At 41.5% G+C, this 26,093-nt stretch overlaps 1 protein-coding gene across 1 annotated transcript in view; it reads right to left on the bottom strand.

The window, feature by feature from the left end:
• The window catches only part of LOC115177732 (VPS10 domain-containing receptor SorCS3), a 206,290-nt gene that overhangs the window by 91,100 nt on the left and 89,097 nt on the right, over nucleotides 1–26,093 (bottom strand). The window contains exons 2-3 of the mRNA XM_029738669.1: nucleotides 23,723–23,790; nucleotides 4,182–4,281 (exon numbers count right to left, since the gene is read on the bottom strand). Coding sequence (XP_029594529.1) covers nucleotides 4,182–4,281; nucleotides 23,723–23,790 — 168 coding nt within the window. The remainder of the gene's footprint in view (nucleotides 1–4,181; nucleotides 4,282–23,722; nucleotides 23,791–26,093) is intronic.

The following is a 26,093-nucleotide window of genomic DNA, read 5'->3' as shown; positions in this document are numbered from 1 at the left end:
CTTTAACTAAGAATCCTTCCCACCCCTCTTTCTCCAGCTTTAACTAAGAATCCTTCCCACCCCTCTTTCCCCAGCTTTAACTAAGAATCCTTCCCACCCCTCTTTCCCCAGCTTTAACTAAGAATCCTTCCCACCCCTCTTTCTCCAGCTTTAACTAAGAATCCTTCCCACCTCTCTTTCCCCAGCTTTAACTAAGAATCCTTCCCACCCCTCTTTCCCCAGCTTTAACTAAGAATCCTTCCCACCCCTCTTTCCCCAGATTTAACTAAGAATCCTTCCCACCCCTCTTTCCCCAGCTTTAACTAAGAATCCTTCCCACCCCTCTTTCCCCAGCTTTAACTAAGAATCCTTCCCACCCCTCTTTCCCCAGATTTAACTAAGAATCCTTCCCACCCCTCTTTCCCCAGCTTCAACTAAGAATCCTTCCCACCCCTCTTTCCCCAGCTTCAACTAGGAATCCTTCCCACCCCTCTTTCCCCAGCTTTAACTAAGAATCCTTCCCACCCCTCTTTCCCCAGCTTCAACTAGGAATCCTTCCTACTCCTCTTGCCCCAGCTTCAACTAAGAATCCTTCCCACCCCTCTTACCCCAGCTTCAACTAGGAATCCTTCCCACCCCTCTTTCCCCAGCTTTAACTAAGAATCCTTCCCACCCCTCTTTCCCCAGCTTCAACTAGGAATCCTTCCCACCCCTCTTTCCCCAGCTTTAACTAAGAATCCTTCCCACCCCTCTTTCCCCAGCTTCAACTAGGAATCCTTCCCACCCCTCTTTCCCCAGCTTTAACTAAGAATCCTTCCCACCCCTCTTTCCCCAGCTTCAACTAAGAATCCTTCCCACCCCTCTTTCCCCAGCTTTAACTAAGAATCCTTCCCACTCCTCTTTCCTCAGCTTTAACTAAGAATCCTTCCCACCCCCCATCCCCAGCTTCAACTAGGAATCCTTCCCACCCCTCTTTCCCCAGCTTCAACTAGGAATCCTTCCCACCCCTCTTTCTCCAGCTTCAACTAGGAATCCTTCCCACTCCTCTTTCCCCAGCTTTATTAACTAGGAATTCTCCCTGGTGGTGATTTAGATAAATTGTTTTTCATTAAAGCCAATAAACAGACTGTGGACTCTGCCAGTTTTTTCTTAAAAAAAATATATTTCTTAGATTTTTTGTTGTTCGCCTCAACTTCACATTTTGCCATTGTCATTGAGGGACTGTGAAGGGCCCCATCTATTTCTCCCAGTTTCTTAGGGCCTTGTCACATGTAATTAAATAGTTTCTAACGTCAGGTCTAATAATTTTTCATAATATTGTATTACTCGACAGCATTTATTATTAAGAGTGGAAATTGTATTTCACCTTGCATTTTTTATTCTTCTGTCAGGACCTTTCTCTCTGTCTCACCATTTAGAGGGGAAAGCACAAATGCTAGAAGTCCTTGAAGGGTCTGGGTGGATCAATGTTTCTTCACCACTGAACAGGGACACACTGAACATTTCTCAGCCCTCTAATAATAATTTAGGCGAGTCCTTTTCAACCATGCTTCCTTTATAATTACTGTAATACACTTCATATTAAGACATATCTCTATTGAGGGCTTGTTGTATAGCTGTGGGTATAGCTGTACTCTGTATATCCCATATATCACTGCTGCATTTATTGGAAGGTGTAATATTACACTTTATATGTTGAGAGTAAAAGGAATTGGAGAAGTCTGGAAATGTATTAACGGCCAAAGATGATTCATCTTAAACCAACCTGATTTAACTTCCTGCACGGTAAATATTATTTGCCATGTGACATATTCAAGAATAAACCCTGTTCAAACATGATTTGTCTTGAAAAATGTATTGGACAAATACCATAACTGGACTAAAAGCATTCTCATAACCCATCTCTCAGTAGATTGAATTCATTTCCTTTCTGACATTGTTTATGTGGATTCATATGGATATGGGCATCTCCATCTGTTCCTGAATCAGTTTTAACAGGCACTAAGTTCCTCGAGGGGAGGTTACGTAACAGCTCACATCATCGTCAATAACTTTCACGTCATCAAATATACCATCGCGTCGCCAGGTAATTAAGATTTTGCTCCACATCCACTTGCCAATTGATCTCCTGGGAACAAAGAGGAGTGAGGTTGGTAACAAAGCTTAGATCAATACAGGTTGGAGGGATAACCTCGGCATGTTATCTGCTGATGTTCAGCTAGTTGGTGGGAGTCCAGCTAATCATCAAGTGAGGAGTGCGATAGTCATTGCTGTGTTGTCTGAGGGGCTGAAGCCTGCTGTTGGGCGGTGCTCGAGCCATCTGCTGACTACAAACAAGGGGAGGAGTGGAGGAGAGGATTTCTCACAGCAGAATAATCTTGTCAAACACAGATCAATTGCGGCCTATCTGTAAGTGAGCAGTCTGTAGGGAAGGTATAAAAAGGCTAAATTCTGGTGAATTGGGATATCACTCTAGATACAACCATAGAAATAGAATGTCTATTCATTCTATGTCTATTAATTCTATTCATACGTCTAGAATGCTAGACTCTTCATTATTATCAGTGGCTGTGAGTCAAACTGTGCAGAAGACCTCGGAATAAGGCTGAACATGCATAAGGGCAATTCATGATGGGTGTTTTCTTCACAAGCTTGAAGATAAATGTCAGCACCATCATTCAAATCTATTATCTGCTCCTTGAAAGGTCAAGCCTCTGTCTTTTTTCCTTTAGATATCATGTGAGAATATAGTCGGTGACGTTAACAGAATATTGTTGTGTGGAAACCAATCGATTGTAATGCTATATTCAAGTGGGAGAAAAAACACCCTTGAGGCATTAAATACGCAAATATCTTGCCATGGTGATTTAAGGGTCATTACTGCCTCATCTAAAAAAAAAAGAGATAATCCTCGTCGTGTTTTTCCCATGCTACACACACATGTTATGCTTGGCCACTGGAATAGAATGAGGAGAAAACGTCCTAGCTTATCCAGTAGAGAGTTGGGCTCATCCATCCATAATGAGATAAAAGATAAGGTGAGGAGGATTGTTGGTCGGTGGAAGCCAGAGGTCAATAGTGGTTGTCTACAAAACATGGCCCTAACAAGGGCATCTGGACATCATGGGATCTCGTGACTAGCTTCTACTACAATGTAATTCCCTAACTGGGGTGGAGAAAACTACAAGATCCTCAGTCTATCACCATAAAAGGGAGATGATAGGGCCCTTGCAGCTAATCTGCTGCCTGTCCACGTATCTTGTGTGTCTTTGGATCGGTTAGCCTATACCCCTGTACCTGGGAAATGTGCTGAATGGGCATACTCTACCTTCAACTAGACTATAGGGTCTATCGCTAAGTCCGGCCAATGGGAAAATAGTCACAGGGTCAGACCTAGGTATTACTGAGTTCAAGGCTGACCTGTGTTAAGTCCATCAGCTCGGTATCCCACAAACCCTCTCTTTCCATGGAGGGATTTTCAGGGTCAGTGCTAGTGATCTATGGAGTGATTTGACTCTTCAGGAGGCCCAGAAAGCCAGCTGGGGCCCTTTTACCTTCACATTACCAACAGAGAAAAGTTTATTCATGGACGGTTTGCTAGTGAGGGACCTTAGCATGACCCTTAGAAAGTGTTCAGGAGAGACTGAGACACCTGTGTTATAATGTGGAATAGATGGTCTGCTTCCCAGAGCAAAAATAAACTTTGCTCAGAGAAGATGCACCTACTTTTTTCAATTAGTTTTGCCTCAGCATTTATCTACAAACCAACAAGAATCTTTCTTGAATACGTTTTGTCTTTCTAACAGGTCTTTTTGGTTTCTGTGTTGTGTCATGGTAAATGTCCTGAGACTATAACTACAGTATGAGTAAGTGTTTCTTGGTACCAATCTTGAATTGACTTTCTAAGTCCAGGCAAACTGCCAGCGAGAGCTAAATGTGAGCTAAATATGGTCATTAAACTTTGGTTATCTCACGAACTACAAAAATATTGAAAAAATATTTATTCAAATCATATTTATTTGAGTCTACCGTCAAACCTTCACTTCGAGTTAACATTTGATTTGACCAGAAAGAACAAATAGCGGCAGCAGAGAATGGACATTGAACAATTCAGTTCCAGTTAACTCAACTAAATGTAATTAAGTTCTAAGTCTTAGTCATAGTTGTGTTATTGAAAATCACTCTTTTGAAGTTTGTCTTACCTTTCTCTTGTTGGATGGACAGACATACAGGTAACTCAGCACTGTCTTAGATCCCACTTTGTCATTCATCCTCTCATAGGTGGATCCATAGTCTGTTGATCTGGAAATGAAAAGAAATGTGTTTAGACTGAGAGAAATACAGACAGACAGACAGGCAGTTCAATGTATAGACAGACAGACATACAGACTTATAGACAGTGGTTATTTACTGACACCTGCTTCCAACCACAACCACATCTTAAGGTAGGTTGATGACCTAATTAAATGATCTTGGCTTTGAACCATGTCATGTGAAATAGCCCTGTTATTGTACATCTTACAGTACTTGGCTTTCTCACCCTTATAACTACAGGAATCTAGAGTGCTCGAGGGCCTTCGAGGGCCCTATTTAGCAATAGGAATGAGCTGTTGGCTAACAGGCACGTGCACAAATAGGGCTCTACCTGTGCAGAGCACATTCCCCTTTGCCTTTCCAGTCTCCAAAGTGACCTTTCAGTGGTCGTATAATTTTTCCCCCCACCCAATTTTTTGTTGGTTTTATACACATTTTGTCGTTGTAGTTCTGAATCCTGCAAGTCATCTTTAAATTCTCATCCATGCTTCAGAACCAAAAGGTTGCACGTCTTGATTGTTGACCAATGACCAGTCATGAGCATTGGAGCACAAAGGTGGCCACACATATCCAAATTAGTGATCAAAAATAACTTGTATAATTTCTTACATTTTTCCCTCATAAAAACAGAGTAGATCTATGTTTAACATCCATATAAAATACAATTAGAGATTTACTACTGACTCATCTTTTCCAGAACAGGCTACCTGGTGATTTGATTGATCTAATTTCATATTTCAGAAAGGCCACGTTTGGGTGCCTATTGGCTAAAAACAGAGTATACCAAACATTAGGAATTCCTTCCTAATATTGAGTTGCCCTCCCCCTCAAAACAGCCTCAACTCGTTGGGGCATGAACTCTACAAGGTGTCGAAAGCGTTCCATAGGGATGCTGGCCCATGTTGACTCCAATGATTCCCACAGTTGTGTCAAGTTGGCTGGATGTCCTTTGGGTGATGGACCATTCTTGATACACCCTGGAAACTGTTGAGCCGGAAAAACCAAGCAGCGTTGCAGTTTTTGACACAAACCGGTGCGTCTGTGTCCAACTACTGTACCATACCCCATTGAAAGCCACTTCGATTTTTTTCTCTTGCCCATTCACCATCTGAATAACACACATACACAATCTCAATTGTCTTATGACTTAACAATCCTTTTTTAACCTGTCTCCTCCCCTTCATCTACACTGATTGAAGTGGATTTAACAAGTGACATCAATAAGGGATCATAGATTTCACCTGGATTCACCTGATCAATCTATGCCATGGAAAAAGCAGTTGTTTTTAATGTTTTATATACTCAGTGTATGTCTAAAGATAAACAGCTGTAACATCACGCTGCTTTCAATATTATGGGATGAAGATTTAACATATTATCGTCAATTTATTATGACATTTGTGAGGAAGAACAGGGCAACCCGGCTGACAACAAGCACTCTGCAAGCATGCTGCACTCCAAAGTGATGGAATGGTGTAGACAGAAATGTTTTCCATATGATCCTGCAACCTCCGTTAAAAATAGGCCGTATGATTTTGCTTGCTCTGGACACCAGAGAAGTGACACTATATATCCTTAGCTGATATTGGCTGCTAACATGAATGACTTTCAGCTCAAAATGCAGGTGTAAAACACAGTTTATTTCTGTAGCCTACCTTGTGTTTTGAAAATGCATCACCACTTATGGCTGTATAGACAGGCTACATTTTCGCACTGATTGTGTGTGCATGTTCGCATGAGCCTAAGAATAGCTACCATGTCCCTGTGATTACCTAACTATTTCAATCTGAAGACTGCAAAAAGTCCACACCCACTCAGCATTAACCCCCTTCAGATGTGCGGTGCAATTTACAGTATGAGTGAGGAAAGACAAATGGGAAAGTATTCATATTTTATAGGTCTTCAGGGTCTTTTTCTCCTGATGGCGTAGTCGGCAGAGAGTAGTGCAGCTCCGCCAGTAATAGAGTTTCGGTTTAAATTACAATAAGATCTTTTTTCATTCCAGTTCATTCCTGAGTGCCGGGGAGAGATGGTCACGATGATTACAAAGTAGAATAACGAGAGAGAAAGACACTGCATGAGGGCGTGCTGACAGGTTCTACAGGATATTAAAAAAAAGAGTTGGAGAAATGAATGAGGCGATGACTGATTGGAGAGGGAAATATTATGTGGAACGGGCCTCCGAGCACTAGGAAGCTCCCAATGGCTGTGTTATACTGTTAGAGTCTTCTCATGTCCGCGACAGGCAGGGACATTACAGACCAGACACAGAATGCTGCCTGCCTGAGTGGCTTGTCAAGCATAAATTGAAGAGATAGCTGGCTCCTGTGTGGTATTGTATGTAGGCTTTGCATCCATTTTACTTTTCACCACTTAGTTCTATCCTCAAGTACTAAGGCTCTGGTGTGAGAGTGTTACAAAAAGACTATACAATCAGACAGAAGTGCATTCAATCAAACCTCCAAACCATAACGCATAGGCCTCTTTCAGTTAGTCTGATTTCCAAGGCGCCTTTTTTGTTCATCCAAAACCTAGAATGAATACATATTCATGAGTGTCTGTGGGGAAGGAAGCTGTACTCATAATTAGCATTCAATTGCGGTGTTTAAACCTGGCTACACCGCCATACAACAGGCACTTCTCTTCCTTCCTTATTTTCTATTCAATAATTTCTTCCTCATCAGCCCCTGTCCACCGAGACGGTTGTTTATCTGGTGTTTGGTGTTTAGGTTCTGGTCTGGATACAATGTGTTGAGGGAGAGTGAGACAGAGAGAGCCAGAAGCAGTGTTGCAAGTGAAGGGAGATTCTGAGAAAAAGACTAAACTTAATTTGCCTTCAGAATTTCAATTTTGAGCGAAACATAGCTGAAGTTTCTTCAGCAGCATAGTAGAGCGCTAATACTCGCTCTTGCTGTTGGAGTAGCAGTTTATGAAATATCACAACGCTTCCCAGGGCACCTGAAACTAATGGGGTTTTGGCTTGCTGATGGAAGATAGCAGCAGTCTGAAATATTCCTTGACTATCAGAGAGGGGGGTTAGGTACTGCAGTAGTTACACTGTCTGCTGTTGTGTCTGCCTGGATTGAGGAAGAAACCTTGAGGTAGTGTGGATATTAGTGATGAAATGCTTTCACCATAGTAAAGAAGTCAGTTCTTGAAGGTAAATAAGAGTGCTTGAAGCAGTTTAATCATCCATTCCATTTGTACACAGTTTGAGGCAAGAGAAAACCTCTCTCACATCCTAAAGTTAAACTCTCATTTACTAGGAGCTTCAATCCAGTAACTTTCTTTTCCAAGCAATGAAAGGCAGTTGCTTCAGAATACAATATACCGACAGTGAAAGTGATTAGTATCTAAGTACTAAGTAATATTGTTGTGTTAACACTGAGGGGTAAAATACAGTAAAAAGGTAAGACAGAGTGAGGCTAAATCTTGTTTGAAGATTCATGTTGAGATTATTCGTAAACACTAAAACCATGTACCTCATACTGCAGATTGCTGAATATGTAACATATACATATAACAGTCCAGGGAAATCCCAGAATCCCAGATGTTTCTTCTCGGAATTCAAATCCCCCGGTGTTTTGACCAGGTTCCATCTTCCCTGACATAAAGTGAGGAGCTTTTTCATAACTTAATCAATTTCAGAGAGGTGTGAGATAGAGGGGGGAAACAATGTGCATGTTCCTTCATGAACATCAAATGAACAGTAAAAAAAAGTATCTGTGACCAAAAATCGCATTAGGCATTGTTGTGAGGCTTTGCCAGATGGCTGCTTGTAAAGCAAAACATTTAAGTGGTTGGTTTGCAGAGGCATTGTTTGGAGACCAGGCTCTGGGGAGAGAAGAAAAAGCCCAGTTCTTCAAATCTGAGAGTGGAACCAAACTCCCAAACCAAATCATCTCAGTCTGTCGTAACACACAAAACAAAAAATATAAAGCCTGGGGTGTTCAGGAGCGCAACTGACTCAGAGGTCCTCATGTATTGATCCAGCAGCGAAACTAAAGGTTGGTGATCTATCTTGCACAGCTAGCTCACAGACTGAGGCCTCTCTTGGTCTCTTGCATCTGACTTGGCTGGCCACTGACCAAACCAAAGAGATAGTAACTGTGTGCTAACATAACTAAGACACCAGACATACTAGCCAGGGCAAAAAATTGGAAAAACCTTATCCAAAAACTCTACCGGGGCCCAAGACTTTTACATGGTCTGGGTGTTAGTGTCAGAAGTGGTTAACAAAAAAGGAACAACTTTACCTGACATTGCAACTGTGAGAGAGAAGAGAGAAAACAGGAAAGTTCTTAGCTGAAGACCCTGAGGCAAGATCAAGCCTTCAGGTTCTAAACATGATCTTTCCTCTGATTGATATGCTTAAACATTATTCTGAACGTAGACGAAGCCCAGGCATCCAGTCTTAAAGGGTTCTAAACACAACGTCTGAATCCACAGTGAAACATTTTTACAGCTGTTGTTTGAGATACTACAAGTTATTTTTGTTCCTAGCCAGACTGCAGGGGAATGACAGATGCAATATGGGTCCAAACACCAGATCCTAGACCCGATGAATCAACTGTCTGGATGGATGCTGAGACCTCTGCACGACAAGCAAAATGAAAGTTTAGCGACTGAGATTTGGTTGGCAGAGACACACCGCAATGGGCATGAATTGGGCAATGCCTTACCATCATTGCTCTGATAGATAGTGCTGGATAGCAGAGAGACTGTGGGGCCAGAGATCTTAATAAGAGACAGATGAAGAGAGGTAATGTGAAAAGGTCATGCAATACCTGACTAAAAAGGAAAAAAGTGAATAGTTGAGGGGAAATAGCTGACTGGAACTATTCAACACCCAAACTGCTCTAACTCTTCATTATCATTCCTCATAGCAGATCACATTGCGAGGTGCTGGAAGAAAAAGTGTTTTTACTTTAAAAAGGAGAAAACCATCTCTATCCTCTTGAAAAACAACTTAGAGAAGCGCAGTCAACACAGAAAATGTGGTAGAAAATGTTCTGCAGAGTCGGGGGCCCTTAAAGAAACAGTTAACCGATAATAAGGCCCACAGTAAAAGGGACAGTGATAGCACATTGTCTCAGGCTATTCTAAACCCTTAATATACACAGTTAACAATCACATCTGAAGATAAATAACAAGAGCCTCCCATCAGCAAACTGCCGTCATTTTGAGTTCAGAGACAGTAGCTGAGCTGAAAGTTTTGTGACGACTGTGAAAATCCATTCCGCTAGCGCTTGCACGCCAAAGAGAAACAGAGAGAGAGAAAGAAAGGGAGGAGAAAATGAAGAGGGGGAAAAAAGAATGAAGAGAATGCGTCAGTAGAGGAAGGTGTAGAGGGCAAAGGCAGCAAATAAAGCTTTTAATAATATCTGCTGCCATCAGCATACCTTATCTCAGAAAGGGGACCGGCATTGTACAAGCTGTCAGAGTGTTTATCTGTTGGAACATATACACAACGCAGAGGCATTGAGACACACACACACACACACACACACACACACACACACACACACACACACACACACACTTCACACCCCTAAAGGTACATTGGCTGTAGAAGAATCTCTCATCTAATAACAGAATCCATTGAAGCATAATTGAAAATAACTTTTGGAGAATTGACACATTAAGGGTACATAAAGATATTTGCAGGTGTTTGCCGGAAGAGCACAGTGGATCGTTGGTGAGAGACATGTAGGAGGGTGGAAACTCAAGCGTGAATGAATAATGGAAGAAAAACATTCACATTTACAGACTGGGTCCAATCGGTGAGAGGAGATGTGTTTTTTCTTCTTTATCTCAACACTTGGAGTGACCTTGAGAAATGAGAAACAGGCAACAGAGACAGGAAGAGGAACTATGAAACAGTCCACGCATGAAACAAAACAAAAACAGCAGGAACAGGGAAATGTTTCTGATGCACAAACAGATTCACTACACCATCTAGGCTCTCTGGCTTTTTGATAATAAACTAGGAAGTCAATAAATATTCCCACTGTGTGAAATGAAGATGTTAGATAAGAACCAAGGTACTGTAGGTACTATATAGCTACTGCAGGTAGCCTGGAGGTTTACAGCATTGGGCAACGTTGCTGGTTCGAATCCTGGAGCCGACAAGATGAGAAATCTGTTGCTGGGCCCTTGATCAAGGCACTTAACCCGAATTGTTCTAGGGGCGCTGGGCAATAGTGACCTTGGCTGTAACCCCACTCCCTGCGGGTGTCTCAGGGGGAGTTATACAAGAAACACATTTCCATGACACACTTGTAAAAAGACAAATATAAACACCCCCTAAATGTATTATTATCATTTTTCAAGTGTTACTGAGCACAGTGCGGAGGAGAAAAGCTATGAGACAGGAACGTTTCAATCTCCCAATGTACCTAACCCTAACTTTCATATACAAGACAAGAGTGAGCACAAGATACAGCATTTGTCATAAGTTACTGGACACAGGAAAAACATGAACGTTTAGATTTCACAAATCATAGTTTTATGACACTTTGATCAAGTTACTGGACACAGGGGAAAACAACTATGAGACATGAAAGTTTAAATCTCACTATGGACCTAAGTCATTCTTTCATGGCACTTTTAGCATGGCTACCATGCATGTCACTGCTTTCATTCACAAATGCACTCTTGAAGTGCTTTGAAGAACTATAGCGGAAGAAACGCTGACATTTGGAGGATCTTTTTAAGTGACCTCACATACTGTCTCGTTGATATCTCTGTCACGTTCAACGCTCCTCTTTCACTCCTGACTGTGCATCTTAAAGCGTCTTAGCTTGACCTCGTGTTCTCCCCTGTTCTCTACATTCCACAAAGCTCTTTTCCAGAACAAATCTTTCAATAAACATAAAAATGTGAGATTCCCCCTCCAGGCGTGATTATTTTTGCATGAGGGCGAAGACAGCGTTTTAGGTCACACCGAGACAAATCCACTAGCGAGTCAGCGACATCCGCCTTTTTTCCGCTCATCGCCAAGCATCAGCACTGACCTGAAACGCAATGGTGTTGACTCATTGTGTGGTCACCTCGTAACCTCTTCTGACCTGACAACATGCGTTCTGCCCTTTCCTCACAATGGATTAAGGTTGTTGTGTGTGACTTGGTGGAGTCACGCTCGGGTCAGGGCACAGCAGCAGGTTTTCGGGTGTAATCTTTAGGTGGGATCTTTGCTCTGGCTATGCGGATATGGCACGAGCACAACTGATTCTCATTCATTATTTACAACTAGAGGAAGCTGAGGCCAGTAGATTAAATTACATTTTCCATTTTCTTATGTAATGTACAGGTAACAGCCAAAATAATGGAAACATTTGAGTAAATAAGGGACACAAAGTCTATTGAAAGCAGGTGCTTCCACACAGTTGTGTTTCCACACAGGTGCTTCCACACACTTTTTCCGTGTGCACTTTAGCATTAGCGATGATTGTACGGAATCTTGCCAGGCTTTCTAAACCCATTTCATAATGAATGAGGGGCCACAAACAGACTCTTGATTTACAGTGCATTCTGAAAATATTCAGACCCCTTCCCCTTTTCCACATTTTGTTACTATTGTACAGCACACTCTATTATTTATACAACTAATGTAAGGGCAGGACATGAGATGGGAGTAAAAACTAACATGGGCATTGTTTAATGCGTTTTACAGGACAAAACATTCCAAGCATTCCAATGTACGTACAGGGGGGTGTTACAGGTGCCCTAAAGGGACAAACTAGAATATGAATGCATAACAGTTACGTTACAGGCTTATTCTAAAATTGATTAAATACATTTTTTTCCTCATCAATCTGCACACAATACTCCATAATGACAAAGTGAAAACTAGGTTGACAGAAATACCTTATTTACATAAGTATTCAGACCAGTTTCTACAACTTGAAACATTTATCTTTGGTAAATTCAATTGATTGGACATGATTTGGAAAGGCATACACATGCATATATAAGATCCCACAGTTGACTGCATGTCAGAGCAAAAACAATGCCATGCGGTCGAAGGAATTGTCCGTAGAGCTCCGAGACAGGATTGTGTTAAGACACAGATCTGGGAAAGGGTACCAAAATATGTCTGCAGCATTGAAGGTCCCCAAGAACACAGTGGCCTCAATCATGAAAGAAGTTTGGAACCGCCAAGACTCTTCCAAATGCTGGCTGCCTGGCCAAACTGAGCAATCGGGAGGGAATGGGCCTTGGTGAGGGAGGTGACCAAGTACCTAATGGTCACTCTTATAGAGCTCCAGAGATCCTCTGTGAAGGGAGAACCTTCCAGAAGGACAACCATCTCTGCAGCACTAAACCAATCAGGCTTTTATAGTAGAGTGGCCAGACAGAAGCCACTCCTCAGAAAAAGGCACGACAGCCCCCTTGGAGTTTACCAAAAGGCACCTAAAGGACTCCCAGACCATAAGAAAGAAGATTCAACTCTTTGGCCTGAATGCCAAGTGTCACGTCTACAGGAAACCTGGCACCATCCCTATGGTGAAGCATGGTGGTGGTAGCATCATGCTGTGGGTATGTTTTACAGCGGCAGGGACAGGCAGACTAGTCAAGATTGAGGGAAAGATGAACGGAGCAAAGTACAGAGAGATCCTTGATGAAAACCTGCTCCAGAGCACTCAGACTGGGGTGAAGGTTCACCATCCAACAGGACAACGACCTTAAGCACACAGCCAAGACAACACAGGAGTGGCTTCGGGACAAGTCTCTGAATGAGCCTGGACTTGAACCCGATCGAACATCTCTGTAAAGACCTGAAAATAGCTGTGCAGCTACGCTCCCCGTCCAACCTGACAGAGTTTGAGAGGATCTACAGAGAAGAAATGAGAAACTCCCCAAATACACATATTCCCTCGCTGTCGGGTATTAATCACATTGTGGAATAAATGGCCCATGTGCAATTCTTTAACTGTAACAAATGTTTTTTTCGGGCTGGGATCTGGGGTTGAATAAGAAAGATTTGACAGTGTACTATCAAACATACTCGCTGCCATACATCCTGCTGCATTGCCCTCAAAGGTTATGTGTTTTGTTGTTTCCAGAAATTCTCCAAAGAGATATAGAAAAAAGGAGAACTCTCAGAGAGTGTAGAAGTGAGAGGAAGCCATAGAGGAAGTCTGTTTCCTCCTTCTCCCTCTCTATAAGTAGTTTCAGAGCCAATATTATGGAAACTTATAACTCAGGCATAGGAGATGGGCTGAGTTGATCTGAAGGAGGAAGTAAAGAAAAATCTTCCCAAAACTTCAGGAAGGGTGAAGAAGTTACATTCTGCCTAATCTTTTTAATTGAAATGGATAATGTTGTTTTCCGGGCCAAGTTCACAGGAATCAGATAAGTCCGGCTGGCATTGAGGCAGTTCTTCTTGTTCTCTCTTGACACATCCCTGCCACCTTCTCTCAGTCCCCAGAATATTCTCAGAACTTTGTCACAGAGTTCGCAAAAGTCCATCCATAATCTAAATGGCATCCATGGCAGCTCTGTGGTTTCACTACCGTGTGGTAGGGTCAATTGGTAGGCAAACTAAAAACAACACACAGACTTAGGCCCACATCAACAGCAAGCAACCACAGGCAACCAATCATGACAACAGTTGTCAGAAAGTAGCCTTTCTTGTAGTATTTATGTCAGAAAACCAGTGGTTTACTCAAGACTTCTAAGGCCACACACAGCATGACTTGTAGGCCAGATAGACTACAAAACATTGCATCATCATGTCTGAGGCAACATGTACAGTACAGTCTGCATGCACTGGTCAGTGTACAATTTGTACTAGTACACACTGGCCTGTACATGGAAAGATAAAGTCCAGTGAGTTAGAAACCCCAAAACAAACCTACTATCACAACAACGAGGTAGAGGGCCGTAGAGATCGGATGACAACTTCTGTGCCGCACGAAAAAACAACAATCAATTAAGCATTCACGCTCAAGAGGATTAATCATTTGTCACACCCTGACCTTAGAGATCCTTGTTATTCTCTATGTTTGGTTAGATCAAGGTGTGACACGGGTGGGAAATTCTATATTTTCTGTTTCATTGTTTTTGGGCGAGTGTGGTTCCCAATCAGAGGCAGCTGTCTATCGTTGTCTCTGATTGGGAATCATACTTAGGCAGCCTGTTTTCCACCTGTTTGTGGGATCTTGTTTTCTGTTTGGTGTCTGTGCCTGACAGAACTGTGCGCTTTCGTTTTGTTACTTTTTTTATTTTGTTGAAGTATTTTTTTGTGAATAAAAGTATCATGAACACTTACCTCACTGCGCCTTGGTCCACTTCTCCCACCAACGAGAGCTGTTACACATTTTGCCTTTATTTCCGACACATGTAGCGGCTTCATGAGATTTTAACTTGATAACCACAAACAAAACCGAGAGCTGCGGATTTAAAAGGGAGCTGCATTTGTATTGGAAACCCGTAATATAAGCCTGCTGGCGGTTAGAGCTGGTGATGAAATCCAACCATTTACTGTTATGACAGAATGTAAATTAGAGTGTGCTTCAGGATATGGGTGGGAACCCCAAGAGTATGTAATTAAAAAGGTTTGAATTTAAATATTGAGAGAAAGGAGCTACATAAATGACCTCTTCTATAATAGAATGAGTGATTAATGTATCAGACACCAGGAAATGGGAGGGGAGAAGGACGTGCCCATTGAAATGACTAGAAATCCTACATGGAGAGCAAAACTATGAGTGTTTTTCATAGCAGTTTCACTGTAAAACGGAAGATGTAGATATTCTGTATCAAGGGATTCTTTCAAATCGTTACAATGCCATGGACTAAAGCCTATCTGTTGACGCAAAGGATGATGTTGGCAAATCCTATGTTTTGAGCCGAGTCCAGGATGACATTTGCTTATGAATCATCTAGATTGAGCGGCTTTGATATGGAATATACTGTATGGGCCTTGACTTGAGGATAACACAATATGATAAACATAGATATTCTACAATATATGAGAATCGATCTGAAAACCTATACCGTCAGACGTTTATATGAATATCAAAATCAGATATCTGTCATAGCCCTTTTCTGAGACTTCCTACTTGAGGAAGTATTGGATTCCAATAAAATGTTCTATAGTGCCTCTGGGGTTTTGAGGTAAAGTCCAAGCCCAATTGTAAAAGGTCAGAGACATCAGGTAGGTCCCCTTCTCTCTGCGACACAGGCCTTATTATGTATAGGCACTGACCTGTGAAATATCAGCCAGCCTCTGAGTGAGTGAGCTCAGCAAAATTATGTCATTGGAAAGGTTGTCACTCCTCACCCCTGCCTGACCCCACAGTGTCACATTTGGGAGTGGGGGATGGGGGGAAGGAGGGTTTAAATGGGAACTGAGAGATGGAAGGGATGGCCCAGATCAACCTTTCTCTTTCTCTTTCTGTCTTTCTATTTCTTGTCTTTCTCTCTGTATCTTCTGTCTCGCTCGTCTCTCACTTGTCTCTCTCTCGTCGCTCTCTCTTTCTCTGTCCCTATTCTGCTGTTTGACTGCAGAGGAATCCCCTCCACTCCAAATCACTAGATGTTACATTCAGAAGACCTGCACGTCTAGTCAGCCAGAGCTTTGCTCAGAGTATATACCCTTCACCATGGCACTGATGCCTTCTGAGTTCCTCGTAGAGTAGCCACCTTTTTCTCAGTAGACACAGCAGCTTACCTGATAGCAGCCTACCCAGTCATGTTAACCTCTCTTGGGTAGGGGGCAGTATTTTCACATCCGGATGAAAAGCGTGCCCAAAGTAAACTGCCTGTTACTCAGGCCCAGAAGCTAGCATATGCATATAATTGGTAGATTTGGATAGAAAACAAAACTGTTAAAATTATGTCTGTGAGTAAAACAGAACTGATATGGCAGGCAAAACCCCGAGAACAAACCATCCCCAAAAAATACATTTTCAGGCTACCACTGTTTTCAATGGCTGTCACTTTTATTATAAGGTGAAATCCTCCCAGATTGCAGTTCCTAGGGCTTCCACTAGATGTCAACAGTCTTTAGAAAGAGTTTCATGCTGGTTTTTGGAAAATGAGCCAGAAATTGTAGTTTTTCTAGTTGGCTCCCATTTTGGCTGTAGTGTTTCCAAGCGCTTGGAAGAGAGTGAGTTCTTTGGTATTTTTCTCCGGTAAAGGCAATAACGATTCTCCGTCTTAACCTGTCAAGGTATAGGGGGCAGTATTTTTGATTTCGGATGAAAAGCGTGCCCAGAGTAAACGGCCTAATACTCGGGCCCAGAGTCCAATATTTGCATATTATTAGATTTGGATAGAAAACACTCTGAAGTTTCTAAAACTGTTTGAATTGTGTCTGTGAGTATAACAGAACTCATATGGCAGGCAAAAACCTGACAAAAATACAACCAGGAAATGAGAATCTGGTGCCTGTAGTTTTTTCAAGTCATTGCCAATCGAACACACAGTGAGTTAGGGTTCAATTTGCACTTCCTAAGGCTTCCACTAGATGTCAACAGTCTTTAGAAAGTATTTTGAGGCGTCTATGATGAACAGAGACCGAACAAGAAGGCTGGGAAGTTGGTGACCCAGGGAAGGACATCAGTTCATTGGCGCGCATTCACATGAGGAGGTAGCTCTGTTCCAAAATGTTTTTCAAGACAATGGAATCGTCCGGTTGGAATATTACTGAATTTTCACATTCTAAAGGCCCTAAAGATTGATGCTTTACAACGTTTGACATGTTTGAATGAACGTAAACAGAACCTTTTTTGACTTTCGTCGTGACATTTTCCTTGCGCATCCTACATTTTGAGGTGCTTACTGAACGCGCAAACAACATGGAGTTATTTGGACATAAATTATGAACTTTATCGAACAAAACAACATTTATTGTGGACCTGGGAATTCCTGGAAGTGCCTTCTGATGAAGATTATTAAAGGTAAGTGAATATTTCGAATGCTATTTATGCATTTAAATGACTCCAAAATGGCGGGTATCTGTAATTGCCTGATGTATTTTTCTGAGCGCAGTACTCAGATTATTGCAAAGTGTGCTTTCCCAGTAAAGTTATTTTGAAATCGGTCAATGCGGTTGCATTCAGGAGATGTTAATCTATAATTTTTTGAATAACAGTTTAATATTTTATCAACGTTTATAATGAGTATTTTTGTAAATTCTTGTGCTGATTCACCGGTAGTTTTGGGGGAAATATATTTTCTGAACGTCACGCGCCAATGTAAAATGCTGTTTTTGGATATAAATATGAACTTGATAGAACAAAAAATGCATGTATTGTCTAACATAATGTCCTAGGAGTGTCATCTGATGAAGATTGTCAAAGGTTAGTGCATAATTTTAGCTGGTTTTCTGCTTTTGGTGACGCTTGTCCTTGCATTGAAAACGGCTGTGTGTAATTTTTTGTCTATGTACTGTCCTAACATAATCTAACTTTATGCTTTCGCCATAAAGCCTTATTGAAATCGGACAACGTGGTTGGATTAACTTCTTAGGGCTAGGGGGCAGTATTGAGAATTTTGAAAAAAATATGTGCCCATTTTTAACTGCCTCCTACACCAACTCAGAAGCTAGAATATGCATATTATTGTTCAGGTTTGGATAGAAAACACTCTGAATTTTCTAAAACTGTTTGAATGGTGTCTGTAAGTATAACAGAACTCATATGGCAGTCAAAACCCTGAGACAGATTCTGACAGGAAGTGGATACCTGATGTGTTGAATTACCTTTAAGCCTATGCCATTGAAACACACAGGGGCTTATTAATGTTTGAGCACTTCCTATTGCTTCCACTAGATGTCACCAGCCTTTACAAAGTGTTTTGAGTCTTCTACTGTGAGATCTGACCGAACAAGAGCCATGGAACGGTGATGGCCGATTAGACTCTGGCGCGCGAGTTCATGTTGGGTACTCTCGTTCCAATACGTTTTAAAAGAGAACGCAATCGTCCGCCTTGAATATTATTCATGTTCTGGTTAAAAAAGGCACTAATGATTTATGCTATACAACGTTTGACATGTTTGAACGAACGTAAATATTTTTTTTCCCCTCGTTCATGAAGTGAAGTCCGGCGGGCTTAGATCATGTGCTAACAACACGGAGCTTTTTGGACATAAATGATGAGCTTTTTCGAACAAAACTACATTCGTTATGGACCTGGCGCCTCCTAAGCCAGTCCCAAGCATCAGGCCTCTAGTGTGCCTGCCCAGTCCAGTATGTCCTGTTCCTGCTCCTCGCACTAGCCTTGAGGTACGTGTCATTAGTCTGGCGCCTCCAAAGCCAGCCCCATGCATCAGGCCTCTAGTGTGCCAGCCCAGTCCAGTATGTCCTGTTCCTGCTCCCCGCACTCACCCTCCAGTGCGCCTCCATAACCCGGTACAGCCAGTGCCTGCAGTGAGCACTTGGCCTCCAGCGACGCCCGCCAGTCCGGCGCTGCCAGAGTCGCCCGCCAGTCCGGCGCAGCCAGAGTCGCCCCCCAGCCCAGAGCCTTCAGCGGGGGTGGACAGGTTTGAATGGGGACTAAGGCTGGAGCCAGAGCCACCTCCGTAGTTGGAGGATTGGGGAGGGGGGGTGGAGCACGGTAGCCGTCGGTGACGGTAGCCACCCTCCCTTCCCTCCCTTTAATTTTGGAGTTATTGTTTTGTTAGTTTTTTGTTTCAGGTGCATCGGGGGTCTGCGCCTATGGGGGGAGTACTGTCACGTCCTGACCAGTAAAAGGGGTTATTTGTTATTGTAGTTTGGTCAGGGCGTGGCACGGGGTGTTTGTTTTGTGTGTTTCAGGGTTTTTGGTGTATGTTTTCTATTTCTATGTGGGTTTTCTAGTTTTTCTATTTCTATGTTAGTTTTGGGAATGACCTCTAATTAGAAGCAGCTGGTTGTTGTTGCTTCTAATTGGAGGCCATATTTAAGTGGGTTTGTTTTCTCTTGTGTTTGTGGGTAGTTGTTTTTCATATAGTCCTGGTGTCCTTAAGGAACTGTTGGTTTACGTCTATTTATTTTGTTTAAGTGTTCACTTATATAAATAAAAGAAGATGAGCACGATACCCGCTGCGCCTTGGTCCACTTTCTACGACGCACCTGACAATAGCAAATGCAGCAAATGGCATTCATTTTTCACATGTAAATAGCACTTTTCTGTGATGATCATTCCATGAGAACAGCATTTATTTTTCAACTCGAATCAATGAGCCCAATCAGTCCTCCATGACAACAAAATTGTAAAACAACAGACTAGGCCTGGCTAATAAGTCCTTCGTTTTGGGGTCATGCTCAGGTAAAACATTTTGGCTAATCTATACTTCCACATTTCCAAATCCTATTCTTGAAGATCAAGGGGTATAACATTTATTGTAATGACTGAAATTCTGATAGACTTTGGTTTTTAATGTAAATATTTAATTGTATTATTATATGTGGTAGAAAGTGATGGGTTAGAAGAAGCCTACATAACCAACCTATCAAGTAAAATTTAACATCCATATATGGCCAGCTATGTAAAATTTAACATAGATTTATCCTGAAATAGATGTCATTCAATTGGTAACATATATTTTTGTCATCTTCTTATGACTCTTATTTTTAAATATTTTTGAACCTTTATTTAACTAGGAAAGTCAGTTAAGAACAAATTGTAATTTACAATGACGGCCTACACCGGCCAAACCCAGACGATGGCCTATGGGACTCCCAATCATGGCCGGTTGTGATACAGGGGAAGGCAATCTAAAAGTAACGGAAAGTAATCTAAAAGTAACGGAATGTAATCAGATTACGTTACTGTCGTGTCATGACTATAATTTATGTTTGACTGTTATTTTCTAAAATGATTACATACCACGTTCAATTATTTAATCGTATAACAATTAATTAAGTAGTAATCTGGGGCACCCAGTTATTTAACCTGTTGAGGTGTAGGGGGCAGTATTTTCACGGCCGGATGAAAAACGTACCCAAATTAAACTGGTTACTACTCTGACCCAGAAACTAGAATATGCATAATTAGTAGATTTGGATAGAAAACACTCAGAAGTTTCTAAAACTGTTTGAATGGTGTCTGTGAGTATAACAGAACTCATATGGCAGGCAAAAACCTGAGAAACATCCAACCAGGAAGTGGAAAGTCTGAGAATTGTAGTTCTTCTTTTGATTCTCTATCGAAACTACAGTTTCTGTGGGGTCACTTTGCACTTCCTAAGGCTTCCATTGGCTGTCAACAGCCTTCAGAAAGTTCTTTCAGCATTCTCCTGTCACTGGGCAGTGTCTGTATAGCTTGCTGTGATGGCGAGCTATGTACTCAGAATTTTGAAAAATGTGCTTTCTCCGTGAAGCTATTTTAAAATCTGACACAACGGTTGCATCCAGGAGTAGTCTATCTATATTTCTTGAAATAATTGTTATATATTTTGTCAACAGTTATGATGAGTATTTTTGTAAATTGATGTGCACATTCACCGGTGGTTTTGGTGGTAATACATCTTCTGAACATCAGGCGCCAATGTAAAATGCTGTTTTTGGGTATAAATATGAACTTTATCGAACAAAACATACATGCATTGTGTAACATAATGTCTTAGGAGTGTTATCTGATGAAGATCGTCAAAGGTTAGTGCTGCATTTAGCTGTGTTTTGGGTTTTTGTGACACATGTCCTTGCTTGGAAAATGGCTGTGTGATTATTTTTGTCTATGTACTCTCCTAACATAATCTAATGTTTTGCTTTCGCTGTAAAGGCTTTTTGAAATCGGACAATGTGGTTACATCAAGGAGAAGTGTATCTTTAAAATTTTTTGTAAAAATGGTGTAAAACGCTAGCGTCCCACTTAAACTCTAAAGATATAAATATCTCTTACATCAGTCAATTAATTAATTCTATTTATCTTCAGTCTCATTCTGAAGGTTGCAAACTCTTGAATATTTGGATGAACCCTAGAATAAATGATGAATCAACTATACACAAATTGTCTTAATTATTTATTAACTAACTAACTAAATAATCACACAGAATTACATAAACACACAAACAGGATAGCTTACACATTGATCACTACACAATGCAATGAAAAGTCCCTAGTGGACTAACCCGATATGATGGCTTGGTAGACAATGGAAAGGGGTGGGGACAAATAAAGAGCGGGATAGACAGAGTGGGAGAGACAGATAGTGGGCTTATTGTACATACATGTGGAAAATACGCCCATTGTAAATATGGATATTTACCACCCTAACAACCGCTCATTCGGATTTATAAATGCAACACATATTTACGCTTGTATGTCTTTGTTGTCTCTCTGTTGAAATTGCTGGTCCGGCTGTGGAGAGTACTTCATCAGAAGTCTCTGGTTGTGTTCCCCAGAAGTAACAATGTATTTTGCAGCTGAAACTTCTCAAATTTCTCGGAGTGTCTGTTATAATGGCGACGTCGGACGTACCAATGGCCATTTGATAGGGAAATGTTCTTTAGAATGGATCTTTCAAAGTACCTACCAGTGGTTCTCGGTCGAGTTTACTAGACTAAAGCACTTAGACAGATGCAGACTGAATGTTCCTATTTAGTCTTCTTCAAGAGAGAGAGTTTCAGAGTTTCTAACCATTCGTACCTTTCAGCTCACGTTGCACGTAACTGGTCTATAGAGTGGTAGCCATCTCAACGTGGGGACTCCCGTCCTTACTTTTTCTGGAATATGTTAATTCAGCGAGTCCTTTTAAGCACTCTGGCAAAAGGGCCGTTCCATGACATCGACATAATGTCTGTGCTCACGTGGTTGCGGTCACTGACTGGTTAAAACTTTTATATGAAAAACAATTCTCATTTAGAAGGCTAACATCACATTTCATCTTCTCACAAATAGTTTCATATTTAATCATATAAGTTACACAACATTTAGATGTAAATCTGATAACTGGGAAATATACACATTCAGAGATACAGTTATGTTGTTATACCATCCTTAATGACATCCAAAAACAACAACTGATCTGACAATTGTTCTTTCAGTACCCAAGGGCTATTCCAACTGTTTCGATAACAGAAATATTGTTTCATTATTCAACCGTTTGATGTTACCGTTTTGGCTGGAGGAATCTCCTTGTAACAAAGAGGTTTCTTTCCCCTCCTGCAAAGCCCAGAGGGAGAGTTTCTACAAGGTATTTACGACGTCATAAAACTGCCAACTTCATCTCTCCTCCTCCACGGGAGAGAGAGGGCGTTGTAGAGCGGATCTACTGTAACCTGATCCTTTAGATCTTCACAGGTGAGTCATGACTTTACTGAGTTTGGGTAATCCAAAAGTTATGTTGCTGATTACAATTTTGGACAGGTAACTAGTAACTGTAACGGATTAGATTTAGAAAGTAACCTACCCAACCCTGGATAGAGTGTTATAGCTGGCAATCTAAACAAGCCCAATTACTGGAGTCTGTACTGGAGTCAAACATGGTGTAACTAACAATAATACAAATATGAATTGAACTGAACAAAAAAAAAGATGAAGATTGAATCCTCCCTTGTTACCCAATGGAAAATAAATGCTGTACTGAAACACACAATACTGAACTGAAAGTCTTGGAATAACAAAACACAGAACATTAAATTAGGAAAGTCTGTTCATTGTTTCTTCTCTCTCTCTCTCCTCCACCACGTCCTAAACAAAAACACTGAGTCCCCTCTCTCTCCTTCCCTCTCTCTTCCTTGTCGTCATTCTGACTCACTCAACAGGAGAGTGATCTACACACGTCATAGTCTAGCTATCTGGGTCCCACAAACACACCAAGGAGGCGCATCACTATAATCTTACAAGAATCATTCAACTTTCATTGTGTTGACACACAAAATTGCCTGAAAGGACCACAAGCTCTTACTGTGTCACCACTACAGTCACCATTAGCAAAAGAACAAGAAAAAACGGCAACGAAAGTAATGAATGAAGACAACCTGTCCGGTACACCGGTACAAAAATATCTTGATGGTGGTTATGACTTATAGCTTCCCATTGACTCAAAAGGGACTTGTATACCTCTCCTTTTGTCAGTGTATTTTTAATGCACTTTGTGTTGTTACTCTGTTGTTTTTGTGTTAGTCTCCCTGGGAAAGTGTAAGGGGGACAGAGGTACATCAGTGGTACATCATGTTAAACATGCAGTCAGTTTACACAAGAGACTAGTCATCGTTCACCTGGGGCACCCTGCCCAGTGCTCAGTAGTGCAATGCTGCTTTGCATGCAGCAGTCTTGTAAAAAGCAGTGAGGGAGAGAGAAAGAGAAAAGGGGTAGGGAAAGAGAAAGATGGAGGGGGGAGAAAGAGTAGAAAAGAGAAAGAGGGTGGCGAGAGACTGCACTATTGTTCCTGTGATGAATCTGAATACGTGTCAGGGGAGGGAGGGAAAGAAAGAGGGAGAGCAGAAGTGAGAGACAGAGAGGGAGAGCTGAAGAAAGGTTACTGTTTTACCTCCACAAGGTGCTCTCTGTAACACTCCCCAGGTGAAAGTCGTAGAGTTTGGTCAGAATCAGGATCACCTGGAAACAAAACAGACATAACATGTGTTATAAGTATGTAATAATCCGTGAAATAACTCAAACCAGTTAGATAATAAACAGATAATAAACATTTAAACATTTAAGAAATCTACAGGTTATTCTCTCAGAAGACAAGAGAGACTGGGCAAACTTATGTTATATTCTCTTAGAAGAATACCAACCAACCAGCATTAACCAGCATTAACAACAACAACAACAAGCATGATCCTGCAGACAGTCCCTCTGTTCCCATAGCTTTGGTCTGAGCGGTGTGAAGAGCGGGAAAGAGAGAGAGGGAAGGGGGTATGAAGAAAAAAAATGTATGAAATTAAATGTATGAAATGTATGCATTCCCTACTGTAAGTCGCTCTGGATAAGAGCGTCTGCTAAATGACTAAAATGTAAATGTTGATAACACAGTGAAAAAGGTGACGGGTGAATCACAGACCAAGATGGCCACCCATATTCTAGAGACCCAGTGGTCAGATTTGATATCAAAACAGAGGACCAGAGAACTCTGTATTTTTTTGACTCGGTGAAGCCTGAAGTGACATCTATCACAGAATCCAAAATAAACCCCTACAACTCCTCCCTAGGCTGTCCTGTAGGAAATGTTAAACTTGTAGTGTATTTAACATTTAAAAAGGCTTATGAAGTTTGCATTTTCCACTTTGAAATGTCAAATTAAAAAATATATATATTTATAATCCACATAATAATTTACATTCCCGTGTGCTGCAGGATTATATTCCTGCTGATTCAAACTGCCTCAAATTAAGATCCTACATCTGTACTGTAGGTACAAGCAGTATGGCAAAAATCTCCCCCCCCCCAACCTATTAGAAGGCAAATTGTTAAAAAGTTATTACCATTCTGCCTAAACCTATCCAGCCTAATCTAGCTTATATCTACAGAAGAGGCTAGTGGGTAGAAAGGGCCAAGGGATTGATTTGGAATTCAGCGTATGGTAGGCTACAACCTGGGCACATATGGCGTCTATAGAGGAGACAAACAAAGAGTAATACTGGGAAGACAACACTGTCTTTATATAAATGTCACAACAGCCAGATGTTCACAGCGTTACTAACGATTTACATTACCACCTCTGGGTTGCATGGTTAATTCCAAGGTTGACGCTGGAATTTGTTAAATACAAGAACATGGAACAGAATGACTCGAACCTTAATTATTTACTATTTGTCACGACACAGATGACTTGAAAGTGCGCACGGGGAAAGAGTTTTTACATAATAAATGCTATTTTCACAGCTGTCTCTTTGTTATCTAACGTTACAAACCAAATAGAATTTGGCTTTTTTATTTATTTGCATACTTGTAACTTGTTAGCGTCCCCAGCTTTGCGCCAAAAGTAAACCGACAAGCCTGACTTGAGTCACTTCGCTGCAAGGTGATTCGCTAGCTGTCTCTTCGTCTTGCCTGACTAAATTTAGTGATATACATCAGGAAAATGGAACTCAGGAGGGAGGAGGGAATAAAGCCAACACCAGTTGTTAGACTTGACCTCAGTGGTCCATGTGTACAGGCTCCAGGCTTGGTCTCAATAGCCTGGCTGGGCCTTAAGAGCCCCACTGACCTGGACCTCACTGGGGAGCCACTGATGGTTCTCTCTGAGAGACGGTGCCACCACCCCGGGGCCCCTCTCCTCCTCCTAAGACTGAGCAGATGGTTCGGGCCAAGCAAGATTGCACTGCCGGAGAGGGCAATGTAGAGCGAGAGGAATAATAACATAGAAGAAGAAAATTGGATTCATGCCATGCCTGTAAAATGCAAAGCAAAACTGAGATTTTCTTGGAGTGTTGATAGTGTGTGTGTGTGTGTGTGTGTGTGTGTGTGTGTGTGTGTGAGAGCATACGTATGCATGTGTGTTTGTGCGCTCGCATGCTCTTGCTTAAGAGTGTGTGTGTAGAGATTCCTGAAGGGGTCTGATGTTGTCAGACAAGCTCGCTCTCCTCTGCCAGGGGGTGGCACCACACAGACAGGAAGAAGTCCCTTTCCATGATAGCATGAATTGAAAATTCACATTGAATAACTGGGGCACCAGCTGAAATCCCAGAGAATACTTTTATCCTGTCAGCTTGTATCACCGTCATGAAAATCTTAATCATGTCTCTGAAAATGGCACAAACGGAATACAAACGGTGAAAGCATTAAATGTGGGGCGGTTGCAAAAAATACTGAACTTTCAGCAAGTACTTGTAACATATTGTCAAGTTTGTATACATAATGCCGATCTTTGTTGGTTCTGTTTAGTCGACTGACAATGGATTCAATGCAATACGGAT

Source organism: Salmo trutta, chromosome 38 (assembly GCF_901001165.1).
Source record: "Salmo trutta chromosome 38, fSalTru1.1, whole genome shotgun sequence".
Lineage (NCBI taxonomy): Eukaryota > Metazoa > Chordata > Actinopteri > Salmoniformes > Salmonidae > Salmo > Salmo trutta.
The sequence above is the reverse complement of the archived record's forward strand: the minus strand, read 5'-3'. Positions and strand labels throughout refer to the sequence as shown.